This window comes from Gymnogyps californianus, chromosome 1 (genome assembly GCF_018139145.2).
Source record: "Gymnogyps californianus isolate 813 chromosome 1, ASM1813914v2, whole genome shotgun sequence".
Classification (NCBI taxonomy): domain Eukaryota; kingdom Metazoa; phylum Chordata; class Aves; order Accipitriformes; family Cathartidae; genus Gymnogyps; species Gymnogyps californianus.
The window spans coordinates 131747616-131768951 of NC_059471.1; the positions used below are offsets into that span (position 1 = coordinate 131747616).

Sequence of the window (21336 nt, forward strand, 5' to 3'; positions counted from 1 at the left end):
CCAAACGGGCTCAGTTTTACAAGTGTCAGATTAGGAAGTTTCCTCTCCATATAATTACAGTTCTAGTTGATTGAGCTCCAAATTTAATGAAGTTTGCCTAATGAATGCGATGCTCATTCTTCTAAATAAAACAGAACATCCATCATGAGCTAATGGAAGGAATTTAGCAGAGAAATAGCTGAACTATTAACAAAATCCTGCGCACACTCATTAAGCAAGAGTATTATTCCAAAGGAATGCAAAATAGTAAGTCAGATTTATATTTAGGTAGACTTCAATTTCCTGAGATTAGACAAATAATTCCCTCACTTGATAGCACATAAATCTACAGTCTGAAATATCTAGCAAATCATATGACTAAGTGTAAACAGCAGGGCCATTAAAAGAAAAATGGTCTTCCTATCTAAAATTCTTTCGGTATGCCAAAGCACTAGATGAAGAACTGGTTTATTTATACCACTTTAAAGTCTCACAAGAGACTATCAAAGTATGGGGAGACAGATCATTGTCATGTGTTCCATGACAAAAGGAATATGAAGAAAATAAATAGCCCATTTTCATTATATCATAAGGATAAGTATAGAGATTTAGAAAGTTTGATACCAGCTACAGGGTTGCTTAGTGTATTTATTATGTGGAAGCAGAAGAGACTATGAGCAGTGAGGTACTAGGGAAAATATGCAAACTAGCACAGATCAATTATGATCAGAGAAGACTATGAAAATTTGAGACACAGACACATTATGTAAGTGAGGAACAAGATGTCAAATTAAAACTCTACGCCAGCAAACTGAAGTCATGCACTCCGAGTTGAAAAGTAATCAGCAAATAGGTGCTTCACAGAAACTCTGATTATTCGACATGTCACCCATACCTACTCCTTTCTTCAACAGGTATAGACCACACACAAATCTCATTACTTCTTCCGAAAAAACAGTTCCATGGAGGCTTTCATTAGCCCAAGTTGAGGGCTGAGCAGATGTACTGGGCCTGGCTGGGACGGAGTTAATTTTCTTCACAGCAGCCTGTATGGTGCTGTGTTTTGGATTTGTGACTAAAACAGAGTTGATAACACAGCAGAGTTTTGGCAATTGCTGAGCAGTGCTTGCACAGCATCAAGGCTTTCTCTTTCTTTTCCCCTCTGCCCCCCACAGTGAAAAAGCCAGGGGTGGGCAAGAGGCTGGAAGGGGACACAGCCATGACAGCTGACCCAAACTGACCAAAAGGATACTCCATACCATATAATGCCATGCTCAGTGATAAAAGCTGAGGGGAAGGGGGTTAGTCTGGCAGGTAGCCATTCCTCGGGGATCAGCTGGGCTTCAGTCTGCTTGTGGGAGGTGGCGAGTGATTGTCTTTGCATTATCTCCCCCCCCCCCTCACCCCTTTCCTTCACTTATTAAACTACCTGTATTCCTTCACTTATTAAACTATCTGTATCTCAACCCATGGGTTTTCTTGCTTTTGCTCTTCCTGTTCTCTCCCCTGCCTCGCTGGGGAGAGAATTTTCCTCCTTTCCCTTTCACCCTCTGTCTGTCTGTGCTCTAACACTCTTGTGTTACAAGTGCGTTAGTGTCTTACAACACACTTGGCATCTATCCAGAGACCAGTTAGAGGAGTAACAAACCTGAAGGAAATGCAGACCAAATGGATCTCTCATCATCGAAATGCACGCTAGGTCAGAGCAGGGCTGCTACAAAGTTGAGGAAACCAGCCTAAGTGGGAAAATTACCATGAGGCCACTGCCTCCAAGGAGAAGGCATATACAATAGGCCTAACAGGTGCATGTAACCATTCTTACCCTTCTACCTTATGTAGTGACTGAAAAGGAAATATTTTATTATTAAACAGAAAAGATAGCAGATGAAAGACCCAGAAGTGGGATGCTCATCAGTTCCTTTACAATCAAGGTAGGGTTTTAACATGTCCTAAACCAGTGAAAAAAACAGAGGAATCTAATAGAGACTCTTACTCTTGTAAACAAGGACAGCGTGCGGATACCACCACCAGCTATGCACTGATGAAAGCTAAAGGAATTGGCAAGACTGCTTGAGGAAAAACAAGCAGTTGGATATAGTAAAAGCATTTGGGCTGTTATTGAAGACAACTGCCTCTATATCATACAAATAGCAAGTATCTCTGTGTCAAGACATCCCTGCTACGGAAATAAGATATTTTATACTCTAGAAAGCCAGCTTCTCTTCATACACATTAGAAAGCTGGAATCTATAGCTAGTTATGTGTAGAGACTAGAGATCTGGATGCAAGCAAATGGCTTTCACTCTCAAAACAGCATAGCCAATGGGATGATCATACTGATGGACAGAACCATAAGATACGAACAGATCTTGTGTGCCAGAAATAGTATTGGCCTCAGCCACTCTTATCCAGTTCTTGGTTTTTTCAGGGCCCTGGACAGCCATCATTTACTGGAAGCAGAACCTGCTCCTACTGGTGCAGAATGCCTTTGATTACTCGTGTGTTTAGCTGGGGGTGGGGTGGGGGTGGAAATCAATTTACAAAAGGAATCTAAGAGGACCAAAGTCTCAAGGGATCATTTAACTTAATTCCTACGTTAAATTTCTGCTCTGACAGGTGATCTGAACTTCAGAGTGGTCCACAGCACTACTGCCAGAGCAACCTGACAACTGGGGTGTGCCCAAGCATAGAGCAGATCCTCCCTATTCCATCACAGTGATTCCAGAAACAAAAGAGGAGATATAAAGCCTCCTCAAGGAAGTACACCCTGGCACACTTTGAACCTAAAAGATTAGTTATTTTTCACATAGGCAGGTGTTTTAATCCCTAGCAACAGAGCAAAAATGCTTGCTTGATAAACTCAGCCTGACATTAAATACAGAGTTATTACGGTCTTAAAAAAACAAATATTCTCGTTATTGATATTCCTGCCTGCCCAGCTTCAGAATGGCAGAAAAATGCAGACTGGGCAAGACTGTACTGATCTAGGGAAAGTATAGCAATTTCTACTCAAAAAGATTCAAAAGAATTCAAGTTTTCAGACTATAGCAACAGGATTTCTTCATGTGATAGACAATTACAGATGTAGTAGAAAAATATATAACATGAAAATTAAAAGCAAACAATTATCAACCCAGTTTTCTGTATCTCTAATGAGGCTCTGGCAATAAAGCTGCCACTACTGAAGCATACCACTTGTAAAAATATCTTAATGACTCACAAGGAACAAGATAACATTTAAGAAAATGAATTAAACTTCTGAACAGAGTTTAATTCCACTGTGAAAACAAGTGCCTCAAAATCAGCCAATGAAACCATACATTTCATACAAAACTGCAACGTATGATTTCAGCTCAGCCATAAAGTGCAATGAATAAGCCTTTAAGTACCCATGAAGAAACCAATTGCCTTTAACATTTTAGACTAATTAAAAAAGCAGAACAAAAAACTAAGCATGTTGATTGCTTAGTTCTGTTAAGTTGCTGATAATAGACAACATGAAAGGAGTTCCTAATCTTTTGTACCAGACAGTAAAGTATTTTAGCATATAAATAACATTAAATAATCAATTGTAATGCTTTCCTTAATTTTATAAATGAGGAAGTAATGGGAGCGAAGCACTGAAGTGTGTGCTAGTCTTTGAATCCATTAAAAAGTGGACCTGCAGGTAGATGTTATTAATCAACAAACTGCTGCTTAAATAGCTATGTCCTTAAGACCTAAATTTAAAAACTTTGTCTAAGAATTTATACTACAGTAAACCTTCCTCTTCTCTGCTGTTCATTTGATTGCTTCACTTTGCTCCCCAACTAAATCCTACACAGCCCTTCAGCTTAATTCAAAATTCATACAAGCAAGAGTTGAATGCAGTTCCTCTAGTACAAAGCCTGAAGGTCCTCAAAACTAAATTTGAAAAGGACTTAACATATTAATACCAAACTGTTTCAATTTTCCTCGTTTCTTTCCAATTGTCTCCTTCATATTTTTTTTGTTATTTTAAGTGCAAACACATAACAATTACTGTAATAGGAGGAGGACTGTGTGCAGACCATAATTAAGATTAATGCTGGAACTATGATCTGAGTTAGCGGAAGGTTAAGACCTAGTGATAAATGAAAGGCTGCAATGTCAGGAGAGAAAGATTAGTATGAGCGTCAGAGTAGGAAAGGAACAAGGAAGAGGAGATGGCATTAAATTGAGTAGAAAGGAGGGGGCAGAAGTGTATCAGAAGGGAGGCAAGAATAACGGGTGACAAGTGAATGGTGATGGTAATCAGCTACACACATGAAGCAGTCGATCAAAACTAACCAAAAATACAAATCTGGAGCAACTCCATTCTGAGAAATCAGGCAGTGGAAGACTGAAGGGAAAAATACCTGTGAATGATGGCTCAGAAATATGCAGAACCTAAATACAGGCAGCACTCAGTTAAACCCAGCAGCAAGCAAAGCAAGATTAATATTTGACAGTAAATAAGAGAGCAAGGTTATCTGGACTCTAATATAGTTGTGTGACCTGAGTGCAGAAATCTTATGGATGAAGCAAGCTAAGTACTGATCTTCCAAGACAGTAAAGATACGATTTCTTACAGATAATTGTAAGCTAAACTACTTTGTCTGCTGGGCAGTAGGAAAAGCATCACAAAAAACACACCTCTAAGCCTTCATGTCACATAAGCTTTTCCATCTTTAGATAAAAGCTTGGGCCACTTCCACACATATGGGACCAAACCACATTCTAAATTTTCTTTAAGACAGCTGGAGAGGAGCTGATTTCAGTGTGGTAGCCGTAAAACTTCATCAGAACAGTGCAAAACTTGAGTAACGATATTAGTGTATTAGCCACAAGCACAGTGCTGCACTCACGTGGTTGAACTGTTTCTGAATTACAGCTGCCTCGCACATCTGCTGGCTTCAGATGACAGCAAAGAGTACTTGCATCTGTCTCCCACTTTGTATGCGTGCCCATGTAGTTGTCCTTACCATATTTAGTTTTAGAGCTCAGTATGCTAATCCTTATTTAGTTGTCATGCCTGTTTACTTAATTTTTTAACACAGTTCAAAATAGACTGCATAGCCTTAATTTCATTTCCGTATTACACCCTCTGTTCTTAGTGCCAAATGATAGGAAACAAGTTTAAATTCAGGAATAGCATTCCCACAACCTAAATAATTCCCAAATCAAAACAAGCATAAGTCCAAAGATTCCCAACAGGAAACAAATATATTTTTTTTACTCAGAGCAAACCATCCGGTTTATAAGAGAAAAACAGAAGAGGATGCTATTAGAGAGAATAAAAATTCTCAATTTGAGCCTCAGCCCTGAACTCTAATGTCTTAGAGTTGATTTCTTCATTACCAGTTGATATAGATGTTTACCTCACTATTCTATAAGGCAGGTTACAGAATGAGGTGTGTTTATCTAATTCCACTTCGCATCTGTGCATCTCATTTTTTTAAAGGCAGAATTTTCAATCTTCTGAATAATGCCATAGGATTTAACATCATCAGTTCAGAAACATGTAAAAAAGCCACTGAGAACAACCGACCTAAATGTGTTGTACATGAGCTAATACAAACTGGGTGAGAAGAATTCAGTGGGAATACTGTATTACTAAAAAGAAGAACAGAAGACAACAGCTGCTCATGGTGAATTTTACTGATATGCATAGGCACACTCATGACAGTTTGATGAAACAGCAATAACGTTCAAAAAATACTCTTAGCTAACCACAGTTGTCTCTATCTATGGCACCAGTACTGTAAAACAGTTAAGAGGGAACGCACAGCCAGATTGCACCCTACCTGCACACATTTGCAAGTTTTAGAGAAAACCATATTCTGAATAAACACGACATCTATTGCAGTGAAGCAAAATAGTGTTTACAAAACACTATTTGCCCAATTAGCAGAAGTCAGAGGACAGCTTTAAATTAGATGAACTGAGGAAAGTCAGAAATTTTGTAAAGGGAAGTCTTATCTTAGCATCAATGTTACAGTCTTTTTAAGAAGTGAACTTGCATATGGACAAAGAATATATACAAAAGGTATAAGAGAACATCCCTTAACAAAGGCTCTTAAGAAAACTAACCTGCTACAGGATAAGAGAAAATTGTTCTCATGCAGATGGATAATTGTTTAAAAGATAGGAAACGGGATAAGTGTACACAACCAATTATCATTGTGAGGGGAAACCACCAGTGGGATCCTACAGAGATGAATGCTTGGGCACATGCTTATTTATGAAATCATTTGGAAATATTTATAAATCACCATAGTTATAAATAATTCAGAAGTACCATATACAGTGGATGAGGATTTTGAATAGGAATGCTACTGCAGAAAAGCCACCCTATAGTGTGTTTCTAGACTCCATAAGGAGCCTAAAAGATGCAAAATACAATTATTAGGAGAGGAACAGTGAACAAAACAGAAAACAGAACAAAGTTTTAGTCTTCCTCTCAGAGAAAAAAAAACAAGAAACTTGAAAAGATACAAAGAAAGGAGATAACAATATATAGGGTATGAAAAAACTTATGTATGAGAAATGACATAACAGACCAAGACTCTCCATGTAAGACAGGCACACAGCTGAGGGCATATGCAGTTCTACAAACTCATGAATGGCAAGGAAGAGATGAGTAATGGGTTGTTTTTTTCCAATACCAAAACTAGTCACCTAGGACAGTGAGCAGACTTCAAAACGAAAATGTTTTCTACATAATATGGAATCAAGCTACGGAACCACTCATAATGGGATATGGTGGGTGCTCTTAAGTTTGCACAGACTTAAAAATACATTGGACAAAAATCACAGAAAAATAAACTAAAGGTGATTAAATAAAACTTGCTGCCTCTGACCACAGAAGCACTAACACTGCATAAATTTCTGTAAGCCTGGAGAGTACTCTGAGAAATGCTCACTTACCTCAGGCTTTTCCTGCTCTTACATTTCTTCCCTATGTACCTGCCATGAGCAATTTTTGGAGGATGAGTAATGAACATGTTTGATCTTTCATCCAACTTGAAGGAATTTTTCTTGTGTTATCAGAACACTGTTCTAATTCCAAATCCGGCCAGCAACTCTTGAGAGTTATGTTCCGCCTTAAAATTTTATCTTTCCAAAATTTGTGTTACTGGCCAAAAAACCAATACACATTCAATGTACATATAATATTCAACATTGTCTCAGTGTAGTCACTCATTACTGATTTTGCAGAGGACACAGCTGCATAGGCCTGTCCTAAGGCCAGTTTCAATTACTTTAAAATTGAATAGAACCTGAAATACAGAGATTGGGTTGAAATTTGCATCATGAAATTACCTCTCTTTACTAGTTAGCGGGAATGGATTTTCTTTCCCCTTTCATTTGCCACAGAAAAACACAATGATGGGTAGACTGCTTGTGCACATACAGTTAAGATAAAAACTACTGCTCACCAAGTAGGGTTTTTTTTTCCCCCATCAAAACAAGTCAAGAACGTATTTGTTTACATATATACCTCATATTCCTTTTTTGCTTTCATTTATCCTCCACACAGATTCAGAGGCTGAAAACATGCACAGAAAAAGGATGTTTAGCAGAAGTTGTTTCTCCTGTCTGTCTCTTCATTAGGATTTTACAATGAGAAGACAGCAGAAGTTTTTAGCCACATTTTCAAAAGGTCACCCCTAAGTCTTTAGGGTGTATCATCTAGTTTCCTCCCAGTAAAAGTGTTTGTCTCCACAATGTTTATAAATTTGCAGGTTTTTTGGCAGCTAAAAAAACCCAGAAAAACAAAAGGCCCAGGAAACCTGACACCCTTGACATTCAATTATGTGAACTTCAAAAGTAAATGACAACTAATCAGATGACAGCAGTGATAGTGTCAGAGCAGCTCAGGCAGCCCAATAACTGTTAGGATGACAGATGACAAAAACGTCTAATAAACTAATGAATATTTCCCAGGGTAATTCGAAAAAACATCTGTTAAAGAATTTTCTTGTAGTGCTTACAAGAAATATTCCACCTCTTGTTTTCTAGACCACGAACTGGACAAAGAAATCGCATTACTCTCCCAAGCTATACTGTACTTGCCAAAGGTATTGGAAAAACAGACTCCTTTGCCTGACTCAGCTACTTCTCACAACAGCCTCACGCTTTTGCAGTCTGACAAATGCATTTTTTCCATGGGGCTTGGGAGCATCGCTGCTCCTGCTCTCCAGCACGGTGGAGAAATGCACTGTCAGATCTCCATTGCTTAGCAACACAAAGATCTGCAGCAAGAGCTTCCCACGCTGCGGCAGTGGGCAGTTGGCAGCTGGCTCAGCAACTTTCTCCCAGGTCATGGGGGTTTATCAGCAGCACTGGTAGCAAAAGGCTGAGACAGGCTGCGCAGCAAGCCAGGCAACAGGACACACTCAACAAGGTGGTAGAAACCAAGTAGTCCACTGGCAAGCTAAAAAAAATTCAGCTCACTAGCTGCCCCAACTGAATCCTTGAGTTGTTCCCTTGGACACATCTTGCTCGTTAACCAACATACACCTCAAAATTTCATTTTTCCATATGTATGAAGCAGCAGCACATTATGTTGATGACACTGAACGTGCCAGACAAAAAACCCTCATAAAAGAGAGAACAGCTTTATTTGGTCATGTGTTAGGGAAGAGATACAGCACTGCATTGCAGCCATGAGGCTCTACTAGGTAATACAAACGCAACCACAATTTTCTCTTCCTCCTAGAAGACATTATCCCAAGACAATCTGAGATGTCTGCCAGCTCTAAATTGGCCATTTGCATGGCATGTGAGATGAGAGAACAGGAAAGGCATGAAAGCACTACAGATGCATGAGACAGTTCTAGTGTGACAAAATACAAAATAATAATTTCGTTAAATCTTTGTGCATGAGAATGGCCATGTCTGTAAGCAAGCATCTGCAACTTAAAAACTCCACATCATTATTACTTCGGAAAGATCTTTTCACACCCTTCAAAACATATCTAGGCATATATCTGTTTATGTACGTATACATTATCAGATCATCTTCACGTAATGCAGCAACTGGCCAGAATACATCCAAATGCAAGGTTTAGAAATGCACTGCTAGTAATATGGGAAGTTTACAATTTTGCAAGAGTTTGTATCAGTACTTTGTCCTGTACTTATTACCTGACAAACTGCACATCTTCACTTTATTCTTAGATAGTTAACATTACAAAAAAACCCCACATCACAAATTTCAGAACTCTCATTTCAGAAAGCATCACATAAGATGACAGCCCACAATTTCTAGTTTTGCTGAGGACAATGTTCTGAGTTGTCCAAGGACTGTCATCTTTTTTCTTTATTTTTTTTCCTTAAAGTCATTCAGGTTCTCAAATAAATGTTGTTTTAGAAAAATAAAGATTGAAGACTGATACAAACCCACTAGTACAAACCGCTCCATTTAACTCACAATAAAGCATCCTCAAAGCTTGTGCTACGGTAATTAGTTCATAAGATATTAAAGTAAAAGATGCCACGAATAGTTTATAACTCTGAAGCATATCTGGACTGAGTAATTTTAATGGTGTTTCCATAAGATGTTCACCTAGGGGTCAAACAAATGCAGGGACAAATCATCTTTAAACAGCATGTTTCAGATGGTTACTCTCATCCTCAAAAGCAAATCCAATCAGATTTCATTACAGCAAGAGAATCCGACACTATCAACTACACTGGTTTTTGCTAAACCCAGAAAACCTTCTGAAGTAAGCTCTCAGTGTTTGTCATGCTTGCTCATTATCTTACAAGCATCATTTTCCATCCGCCTTTTCTCTTCACCCTTTGTGTTCTAATGAGAACTTGACCCAGATCCCATACAACCCCACCTCTGCAATAACGCCCTGCGGCTGTCATCAAATTATTCCAGCAATTTAAACAGCCCAAAAAGAAGTTAACTTTTTTTTTTAAGCTTAGCTGCTACAATCACCAGCAGAGCTGCAAATAAAAATTTGAACTGGAAAGAGAAATTACACCTCTCTCTGCTATACGTTCTCCTTGCCTTTTATACTTTATCTTATAGGGTAGGAATAAATGACAAATCTTGAGATTACCAGCCCTTTCAAAAACAGGCAACTTTCACAAAAATAGGAGCAAGTTATCACCCTGTTTCACCAACGTAGAACCTAAAAAGGTTTGTTTCATATGTCATATAAATGTAAATATCTTTAAAAGCCCACCAATTCCCAGTCATACTTTCCTAAAGCAGCACCATACTACTAATGCTGTGACCCAGCTGTTGAAGAGGTACTATTCAAGATTTTCACTACTGACTACACAGTTTGATAGACAACATTTTTAGCAGGCTCTCCTTTACAATTTGCAGTCACTAGGTCAGACATCCCAAAAAGACTGGCAAGAGTTTCCAGTTGCAGGTCAACTAAAGCAACCCCAGCAGGTTTTGTTACAAGAGTCAAACTAATAATTGGGGGAGCCCACAAATGTTCTTACTGGCATGCTTCAGTGAGGCAAAGAGCATCTTGCTTTAAATTTTAATCACTTTTCCTTATTTTTTTAATGACTTAAAACTAAAGATTCATGAGAGCAGAGCTGGCCACCCCCTCTCCCCTTCTCTGATCCCAGTCTGAAACCTGCTAGATCTTGCAATGTTAGGAACACTGATGTTCCTGTTGGCATATATACAGATGTACACTGCTTCGGAGGGAAAGGGGAGTCCAACAGGGAAGATTAATGGCTTATTTGCCTTCTAAATTGAATCGTGTTTACCTCACTTGAGAGTTATCAGTAAACCTGATTTCCCAAAGATTCATGCAAAGGGTTGCAGTGTCAATCAGTGATACCATCTCCTTGCTGAATCTCCCAGACATGCTATGAACTGAAGTGGAAGTTCAACAGACTGCAGTAATGGCAGAAAACAGTCTGGGTCAAATCATCTTTGAGATGAATAATAAAAACAGGTTTTACGAGTAGCTTTTTATTAAAAATAGCATCAGATTTCAAAAAGACTTATGTAATGCTTCTAAAAAGGCAAATACCACTAGGAATGGTGTCATTACAGGTAATAGAGATTGGTAAAATACTAGCAATAACAATACAGCCTAGACAGTCCTCGGTACAAGGACCAATTTTTTCCCCCCTTCCCATCAACCGCCCACCAAATCAACAATAGCTGATTCTATTTTAGACTTGGTATATACTGAAGACTATATATTTCAGAAAAGTTTTTCATATGAAATAGCCTTGAATAGAGCAATCATAACATGATTTGGCTAAAAATTAAATGGCAAAAAATAGCATCTGGATTTTAAAAGGACAAACACTTAAGGAATCAGCTGCTAGTTAGCTGGAATAAGAGGATCAGAAACGTGACTGTGGAGGAAGCCTGCAATTTCTTTCAGACAGTAATGCCAAAACTCCGAAGAATAAGCATTCCAAGGAGAAAAAAGTAGAAGTCCTCCAGACTCATTAGTATACATGTTAGAAGTAAGCAGAGGAGGAATGGAAAGAAAATAAAAGACTAAAATTATAATTCAAATTGCTTCAAAATATTGTGTCAGTCACATTAAAAACAAACATTAGAAAAATGTTTTTCTCCCATGTAAATAAAAAACCTCACTTCTTAGAGAGTCTGGGTTACAAACCAAGGCTAATCTAAAATTATACTTGGCAAATTAAGCAACAGAATTGCATATAAATTCAACAGCAAAGACTACATGATCATATAGGTGAACATTAAAGATTTCCACTGTCAGACCCAACTTCATCAGCTGGAAAAAATATAAAGGAAAGCCATGAATTAGAGATAACATACAACTAAATCACAGGAAGCTTCAGAAAAGATTTTTCTAGTAGAAATTAAAGCAGTGCTAATGTACAAGGTAGCAAAGAGAAGTTATCTAAGAATACTACACAATACTCTCTGGGAACCTAAGAAACGTCCTTTTGTCTGTCACAGCAGAAGCCTTTTGCTCTGGTCTTCCCTTCAGCCTCACACTCTCTCTTTGCACTATGCTCAGTACTGGCTGCATCTTAGTCTTCCATTTCACTCTTCAAACTCCTCATCCGCTCCAGATGCTTTTTTCTCCTGAGCATGCTAACTTGCTCATCTTCCCCCTCTCAGACAAATCCCTCTGACCCAGTCATTTTCTTTATAAAAGTAAAACTATCAGCTTTCACACCATACCGTGTGTAAGAAACCACGTCCCAGTGCATGACCAAAAGCAATCAATGCCAGGCTCTAAGGGGTTTGCTTGCAGTAAAGATGAATAGTCCTTACTGCAGATAGGGCTAGGTACGGCAGCTGAAATTCTTCTCCTATGGATTTAAATAGGCTTCTACACACTACAGATTTGGGGGAAGGGGGTCTATTTGTGGGCAGTTTTTTGGTTTGTTTTGTTTGTTTTTAAGTAATGCAGAAAATGTAACTCGGAGGCTCTCCTTCCATTGCTGGGAGCAGGGGAAAGCAGCAGCGTGCCTAGTTAAAGTTCTCCTCCCTTCTCCATGTCCAGCACTTATTTAAGGTTGAAGTTCTTCATGCAAATAAATTTGATGAAAAACTGTTTGGATATAAAGAAAATCACTTTTTTCTTTGGTAAGATATAAGAATGGTTTCAAGATAAAATTTAAGGAGATCAAGGTAAGGAACAGAGCAAAACAATGAAAGAAACCCTTTAAGTATTAAAATACTTTTGAAACAAGTCCTTTGACTCTTCTTTTGGAATAAGCTTCCAATATGGGAGTTTACTTTTTCCCTACAAACGAAAACAAAAAGCTAACCAAATTTTGATTTAAGTCAAAATGCTTTATTCTGGGTTCAGGCACTAAGCACAGAAAACAAGACAGTTAGACAATCCTAATCTGTATTTCTATCATCCACAAGAAACAAATTCAAGGTTTAAAGCAAGATAAATAAAACAAATACCAATTACAATGAGAACCAGCCTCACACAAAGTCATTAGCGAACTGCCTTACAATAAAAGCCAATAAAATCTTGATTTCAAGCAAACTATTTTAACCAATACTAACATACTTAAGCTATACACAGTATATTCACACTCACTCTTGATGTAAAAAGTGGTTATGATAAATTTGTACCTTCCTCAGATACCAGAGAGTGGATGAACACAGTATGAAACCCTGAACAGAATTCAGAAAACCCTACCCAGTCTTAGACCAGCTCTCCTGTGTGCGTTTCAAAATAAATGCATGAACTTCATGGCTCAGTCATCTTAGGCGCTGTGCATTCTGGACCAATCCAGGCTTAACCTTAATCACTAACATCAAGGTTATGTCTTTTGCTATACCAGAGGATGAACCTAGAGAACCTCCAGGGCTCAGTCCTCAACAGTTACAACCAGCTTTTTTGAACCGTCAGTCCTACAGAACTGGGGAGAAAATATGGATTCTTTCCTGGTTCGAGTGCCAATAAAATGCTTGTAACTTTCCAATCACTATTCTACTTATTCTATCCCAGTGCATTTACACCAAAAAAGCAGTACTGCTGCAGATTACTGATACTTTAAGGAAGAAAATCCATCTAGTCTGATCACATATACACAACACAAGCCTATTCAATTTCTTGATCTTTACCTTCCTCATGTTTCATACTATTCTAAATGCCATTTGTAACACTCATTCACACTCCATTGCCCAAATATTCTCACTCCATCCTTTGAATTTCTTCAAAACTTGCCCCTACCCTCAAACTTCTGTATTTTGAATGTTGTTTTTTTTCTTTCATTCCAGTCTACAGGTTCAAGATCCACAAGTCATACATGAAGTAACAATGTCACTTTCACCTTACCCAGATCTTTTTTAAAAGCTACTTTAAATTTCACCTTAGTACTAGCAGTTTTTCAGCATCTTGCACATGCATTTTGTCTTGTATCACATTCTTATGGAATTAAACAAAGATCTAGACGAGGGTTTTTTTTTTTTAAAAAACAAATTTATACATCCCAAAATATCATCACTGCATTGTAACTCTTATTTTTATATGTATATGTGTACACAAAGTAACAGTGCACATAGACACAGCTTAGCTTTTGTAACAATAAGAACATATTACTCCCAAAAAGATAGTTTAGTAAAGTAATTCATTGAAGTATCAATTATTTCAAATGGTACAATTCTGTCATCTACACTTCAAAAGATTTATATTAAAACAGAATTTGCTAGGAAGTTTGAGTAGACTTTCAAAGAGGATAGCACGGGCAGAAATATTAAAAAAAACACAACTAAACCAGAAAATGTAGCCTACCAAATATGTTGGTGGAATGTCCTTTCCGGGCAATTGGTTTGAGCTCATTATGTCCCCATCCATATTGCCTATAATTGTCCCAGGCATGCTTCATCATCTAAGAGATGGAAAAAATAGGATTCGATTACATTATAAAACTACTTTGTACGAATACAATATTTTACTCCTTATCTGAGACTTCATCTTTCACAGTCATCCCACCATACTGATAATTACTTTGCCGCTATTTCTATCTGTTACAGAAATCAGATTACACAGCATGAATAAATTTGGAAAAAATTCAAGTCTATTTGACTTGAGCTGTAGAGCCTAATGTTCTGCATTAGGTCATTTTCTTGTTCTTTCTTTCTTTTCCTTAAGTATATGCACAGACATTTAAGAATTTAAGCATAAGGAATGCATTTAACCACAAGGAATTGGTGAAAAATACTGGCTAACGTCTAAGATGCTAACCAAAAGAAAAAAATATCTACCAATATCTACACTGGTGTATCCAAGTATGACTAAACAATTTTGCAAAAGGCATAATAAATTTTATTAGCAACACCTACTTGACAAAGATATACTGTCATACAGCCTCTACCAAAAGAAAAGCCAAAAGCTTCGCTCTTTAGAAAGCATAATGAACAAAGCAGTACAAAATTATTAATATTTGTTCCACAAAACATTCTCAACTCTTTTTAATAGATGTTTCCACCACCTAGTAAGCAAACTACATCTAAAAAACAAAAGGTCTTGTTGACCCACAAGTATTAGTTGTGCACATCAGCCGCTAAGCAGTCCTTTTATGGATTTGCTAAAGCTTTTCAAATTCCTTGCTTGTTGGTATACAGCAGAAATTCAGCAGCTACCAAATTGCAAAGTGAATGCAGTCTTAAAAAAAAAAATCAAATATTATTAGTTACCTAAACAGATCAAAGCAAGTAACAGGAAGAAATCAAATTCCAAAAGACACTGCCCCAGACACAAGAACAGTTAGGAACAAACCTGTTCTAATACAACAGCCATGCGACTGTATCCACAACATTATACTTTTTTTTATATTGCATCTTAAAAATGGTATTAAAATATTGTTAATATAAACAAAACCACCAAGAAAATGTATAGGACTTAAATCATGATCTCCACAAGTTTGAGAAATGCTCCCTAAGAGGAGAAACTATGCTAATGTAACTAACAGACCAATACTAAACCTTTAAGAAACTGATTATATCAGGGCAAGTAAAGTTTTCACTATGATTTACAAGACTGTAGTTTTCTTATTTTTATCAGAGAGTCACCGTACTCATAGAAAACAGGAGGGAACAAGCAGATGCTGGCTAAAAAGTGAGGTGCAGCCAGTTGCCTTTCCAGCACTACCTCACACAGAAGCAGCTCTCTTCTCTTACTGAGTTCACGATTTAGTGGAAGTCAGCATCCAGTAATCCCAAATCTTTCAAACTGCATCTAAACTGCCTGCTGAGACATGCAAAACAAGGTCCCTGTCTCCCTACAACCATCAAGAGATCCCTGTCCAACCTACACCGCTGTAATTCCTTTGAACGTAAATTCCCTCCAAGTTTCCCATGGCTCAGTTAACTCATGCCCAGACAATAAATTTGAACCACAGCAAAGGTATACACACAGGCCCAGAAGGTGGGAAGCACTCCTGTGTTAAACCGACATGAACGTAGGCACAGATGTCCCTCTCAAGATGCCAGAGGTCCCACTCCTACTGCTTGTCATTCAAAGTCAGCTCACATGCTGCTTTTGGTATTTGCACTAAAAGATTCTGACACCTGATTAGGCAATAATACTGTATTGTTTCTTTTAGTGTCATGAACCTGTAATGTAAGAAAAAGAGGATTCAAATATTACACTAAAAGAGGAGAAAAAAGCCATTTCATTAGCATTCACAAATACCCTAGTGTTTACAAAGCACTTATCAAATTGACCAATTAATAGCTATTAGAACCTCAAGATGACTCAGGTAAAGTGATCCTCTTGACAGGTAAGAAAACTACAGCATGACAAACACAATAAAAGCCTAATCGCAGGCAGTATAGAAGTTCCTCTGAGGTCTCTTACTAGCGTTATCCAGAATGAACCGACAAATTTTTACAAAAAATTGTTCATTAAGATCATAGAAACGAGAATCACAGCATCATTCAGGCTGGAAGGATGCTCAGGAAATCCCTAGTTCAACCTCCTGCTCAAAGCAGGATCAGTTATGGGATCAGACTGGGCTACTTAACGCTTTATCCAGTCAGGGTGGACTTAAGGCTTTCTCCAGTCAGAATGGGACAGTCAAGGCCTCCATGAAGTGTTCTGCTCTAACTCACAGCTTGCTAGTCCACCTTTAAGTCCTTAAAACTCTACTTGGGAAAACACAGACCTGTAGTTTTAGAAGGCACTAGAGAATGAAACTAAAGAATTACTGACCAGTGAGCTCCATGTGAGTTTGATAACAGACAGATGTCTAAACAACAAGATGTCTAAACAACAAGGTGACCGTGACATGGCAGATCTAACCAACTTGCTTCCACAAAAGGGAAACTGGGCTTCTGAGACCTTTGGATGCATCAAATAAATATTTCATGAAGGAGAATCAAATGACGATTGACATTTTAGCTTTGTAAAAATCTCAAAGTGTAGGCAAATACCAGTATAGATCAAAACTAGCTAAGTCCAAAAGAAGAATGACAATTTGTTTCCTCACAGCAGAATATTTCACTGTCCCAATTTGCTATGCTTCTGGGGGGAAGGTATAGATTTTGTTATAGACCATTTAGTTCTGAGGAAACCCAAGAAAGTTATGGAAATTAAAGGGCTAAACCAGAATACATCACAACGTAAGATGTTTCTATATCCATAAGATCATAAGATAAAATTTATCCTAAGATAAAATTTCATTAAGATAGAAACTGTGAAGGAGTCGATTTCACCAGATTAATGAATTAATGCAGAAGTAGCTTAAGAATACACTACTGAAACCAGAAACACTGTCAAACACAAGAGATGAAGACACAGTTGACTGCATCATCTAAGGTTCCAAAAGAGGAAATCATATTTTGAGGAGACTAAGCTACTTTGATAAACACAAACGCATGTCTGTTCCGTCCCCTCTGCCTCCCCCAAACAGCGTACAAAGAATACGGTGTTATAACTCCCCAAGAATCTTTTGACTTTATTACACTAACTAGTCAACTGACTTTTTCCAGATGAACACTGAAGATCACTCTGGCACACAGCTCGTTACTCTCCTCTGCCACAAAGTGAGCAGACTTCATGATATCATGTTAGCAGATAACTGCACATTACATGCAAGTGAGAAACCCCCACAGCTCTTGTATACAATATTAAGTCTTGTAAGGGTGATATGCCAAGAGATCTTGTAACAACATGGGGATTTCTGTTACTGCCAGAACTGGTAGCATGATATACTATAGGTATAACATCTCTACTATTGGGAGCAGTTGTGCACACAGAAGCTTTTGAGAGACAGGAGAAGATAGATGCCTCTGCTAGCTAAAAATTTAACAGAGGATGCCACTTTGGCTCAGGAAGTACAAGCAACGTGAACTCCTGGTCTGAAAAAACAAGATTATCTCTATGGTTATGCCAGATAGCATTTGCATAGTGAAAGTTGGAAATGCTGAAGAATAGCTGCAGGTATAGACAGGCTTTTCTTCAAAAAACTTGTCTTTAAGAGGAGAGGGAAGTCTTAGACACCGACTGGAACATCAGCACTAATGATAATAAAAAGAAGGTAAAAATACTTGCAAAAAACCACCCCAAACCCTTAAAGAATCCATGACAGAGGCATCTTAAGCTCGGTACAGTGAAAATAACAAGCTGGTCCAAGCATGGATCAGTAACTGCGAACAAGGCAAGGCGTAGATTTCCATAGCTGAAATTTCCATACCTGATATCACATAAAGATCTTGCAAACTGCTATGCCATCAAGCTCCAAGCACTTACTTTGACAATCTTACCACCAGAGAACAAATGGTTTTAGTGATGGTCTTTTTACTGACACTATTAATGCTTTTGCTTTTGAAGGCAAAATCATTCACAGGGAACAGGTCCATTGAATAGTAGTCTTGAAAATGTTTATTATGGGATGCATCATATACAACAGCCAGCAAAACGCTGTTGCAGGTACAGCTTGATAATTCTACAAAAAGATGAATTTTGACTCTGCTGCAAGAGAGCCAGAACAGCAAGAAGCAGGGCATGTCACATGAAACTGCTTTTGTAAGTACACCGTTACCTAGATGCTTTTACTGACTTTAGAACATGTTCATGAGATCTGGTCCTCTATAGTCACTAGGAAATCAGGTTTTTAGAAAGACAGAGTGGTAATGATGTCTTTTGACAAAATCATAATTGTAACAGTAAAAGGAGGTTACAGTGATTGAAAAGAGACTTTTGTAAGGGAGTTCTATCACTACAGCAGCATGTTAGAAACAATACTTCAAACCACAGATTAGTTCAAAAGCCCCTTTCCACTCCTCAAAAAAGGGCAGACACCTAGCAAACAGAAAATAAGAGTCCTGAGAAATAAGCAAAAGAAACAATTCACTGGCAAATTGCAGTATTTACTCGTTGTGCCTAGAAATGAGAAACCTATCTTCTTTTTGCCATTCCATCAGGAATGTGCATAACAGAGACAGCAAATAGGTTTTGCTTTCAAAGGAATGTATTCTCATTAAGGGTACGATTTCAAGAGATTTATATAAACCACCTTCAAATTCTGTTTTAAAATTAACCAAGGACTTGCTAGACAAGATTACTGCTCAATTGGCAGATTAAAAATTAATAACCACTTTCCTACTGTCTGCAGAGAATACTTTTTGGAGGTTAAATTAAAGAATGATCTTTTCCTTGTATAGATACTCAGACTTTGGAAGAAACTTAGAAAACTCATACAGATTATTTTATTCTTCTGGGAGCTACAAATCTCTACCTAGAGAGAAATTATTTCAGGCAGTCTATGCCTCTCATGCATTTCTGAACACTGCCACTGAAAAAGTCTGTTTGGAACATGTCCCTAACACACACAGAAAGCTGGGCTTTCTTTTACTCGTTAATCAGTAACAAATCCATTACTAAACAAAACTGTTTATCAAATGTATGCAAAATGGGAAGCTTGTCCTTTTTTGTTGGCATGAAGTACTTGAAGTCTAAGATTCCCGATGGAACTAAGGGGAAAATACTTCAGACTGGTGAGAACTGGAACAGTAGATGTAAAGAGCCTAAACTTGGAGAGCTTACAGCAGTGAACCAACTGCTGAAATTTGTACAAGAAAGCCACATGTTTTCTTTCCAAGATGATGAATCAGTATTTTTGACCTTGCATGTCCTCATGGTTTCAAGAGAAACTGGTATTCACAGGTTTGACTGGTCCTGTGGTGTGCAGAAAACTAGAACGTCCCAGATCATCTTTGTAAACAACCAGGACTGCACAGTAGCCAGCAGAAATCAGTTCCTTTCTTCCAGTCTTGCCTTCTTCCAGTCTTGCCTTTTCAGGCATCAATCTAATTATTTTCATCAGCTTGTCCCTGCACCTCTGCCAGTTTTACTGTATCCTTTTTGAAGCTGAGAGACTAGAACTACATGAAGCATGCAAGATGCAGAGGCACCTTAGCTCCACACACTACCATAAGAACCTCGCCTGTTTTGTTCTCCTTCGCTAAAATACTGAATATTTGCTTTTTGTCTGCTATCGAGCACTACAGTGACATTTCCAAGGAACTACTATAAACACTAGCTCTCATTCTTAAGTGGTAATAAGTCACTTCACACCTTTTCATATTTAGCATGAAGTTGGAATTTCTCCCCCTCCAGCCCCAATATGCATCATTTTACATTTAGCTGAGAAATAAAAGGGAAAATAATCAATCAGTCCCATAAGATTTTTCTGCAATTCTTCAGTCTGGCCTCAGTTTTCTACTCCAAATCTCCATGTTGGCAGCAAAGTTGATCATACCACTATTCATCCATTTTCAAACTCTAAATAATTTATAATTTAGAGCATGGATCCCCAGCACACGTCCTCTATGGCCTCCAGCACCATTTATTTGTCCTCTCCATTTCCTGCCTTCTAAACAGTTTCTGCAGGCAAACAGAAACACAATCCTCCGTCCCATGGCTGCTTAGTTCAACAGCTGTTAGTGATGAACCTTGCCAAACATTTTTTGAAAAGTTACATATATAACCGTATCTCCCTTGTTCACATGCTTGTTGACTCTTTCAGGGATCTTCTGTAGCTTTGTGCATCATGACATCATTAAAAATATACTAGGCAATCTTAAGTATCTGTGTGCTCAACAATTCTATTCCCTGTTCTAGTTTCTGTTAATCTGCAGTTCATTCATCAGGCATAGGGGTCTGCAGTTCTTTGATCTCCCCTTGAATCCCTCTCAAAAACTGATGTCTTATTAGCCACCTTCTAGTCCTCTGGTAACAAAGCAGAAAATAAGAATAGATGCCAGCAATGCAAATCAAGAATCCAAATCTCAGAGCAAAGAATCCAAATCTCAGAGCAAACTAAGTCAGAATAAACTGTTGCAAGTTTCAGGTACTACAGTATGGTATGCAGATGGTCTATGTCTTAATAGAACACACCATAAGAGGTTACTCGTCAACTACAAGTAGCTCACATTGTGTATCAATGACATCATTAACATCAATAATTCTGAGATGTAACGTCATCAGGAAAAAAACCTCTATGTTAAAAAACAGACTGGCATATATTCTGTGGAGTTGCTCTGGCAAACACAGAGGGGACTACAGCAGAAATTATGCAAAGATGACTAACAAGTAGAATTTTTACTATATTTAAGAGGATGCTCTTGCTTTCCAATCAAAGTCTCCATAGCTGCAAAAACACACACTGTCACTTGTATAATAGAACTTGTATAATTTAATATAGAGCTCTCTTCCATCTAGCCATAATTCATGATTTTTGCTACCAACATTTCTGTAGTATGGGAATAAATGGCACAAAATACAAAACTAAAAAAAAATAGCAGCAAGGTCATTCAGATATCATGGAGCCTTTTGATTTACCCAATTCTGAAGATGAGTAATTTACCTGCGGTTCTGCTCATTTTTGTTTGGCTGATTATAT

The 21336-nt window shown here is 37.9% G+C and overlaps 1 protein-coding gene across 3 annotated transcripts in view; it reads right to left on the reverse strand.

The window, feature by feature from the left end:
- The window catches only part of MAN1A2 (mannosidase alpha class 1A member 2), a 148862-nt gene that overhangs the window by 88750 nt on the left and 38776 nt on the right, over positions 1 to 21336 (reverse strand). For all 3 annotated transcript variants that reach the window (XM_050893951.1, XM_050893958.1, XM_050893964.1), the window contains exon 3: positions 14223 to 14319. In XM_050893951.1, coding sequence (XP_050749908.1) covers positions 14223 to 14319 — 97 coding nt within the window. The remainder of the gene's footprint in view (positions 1 to 14222; positions 14320 to 21336) is intronic.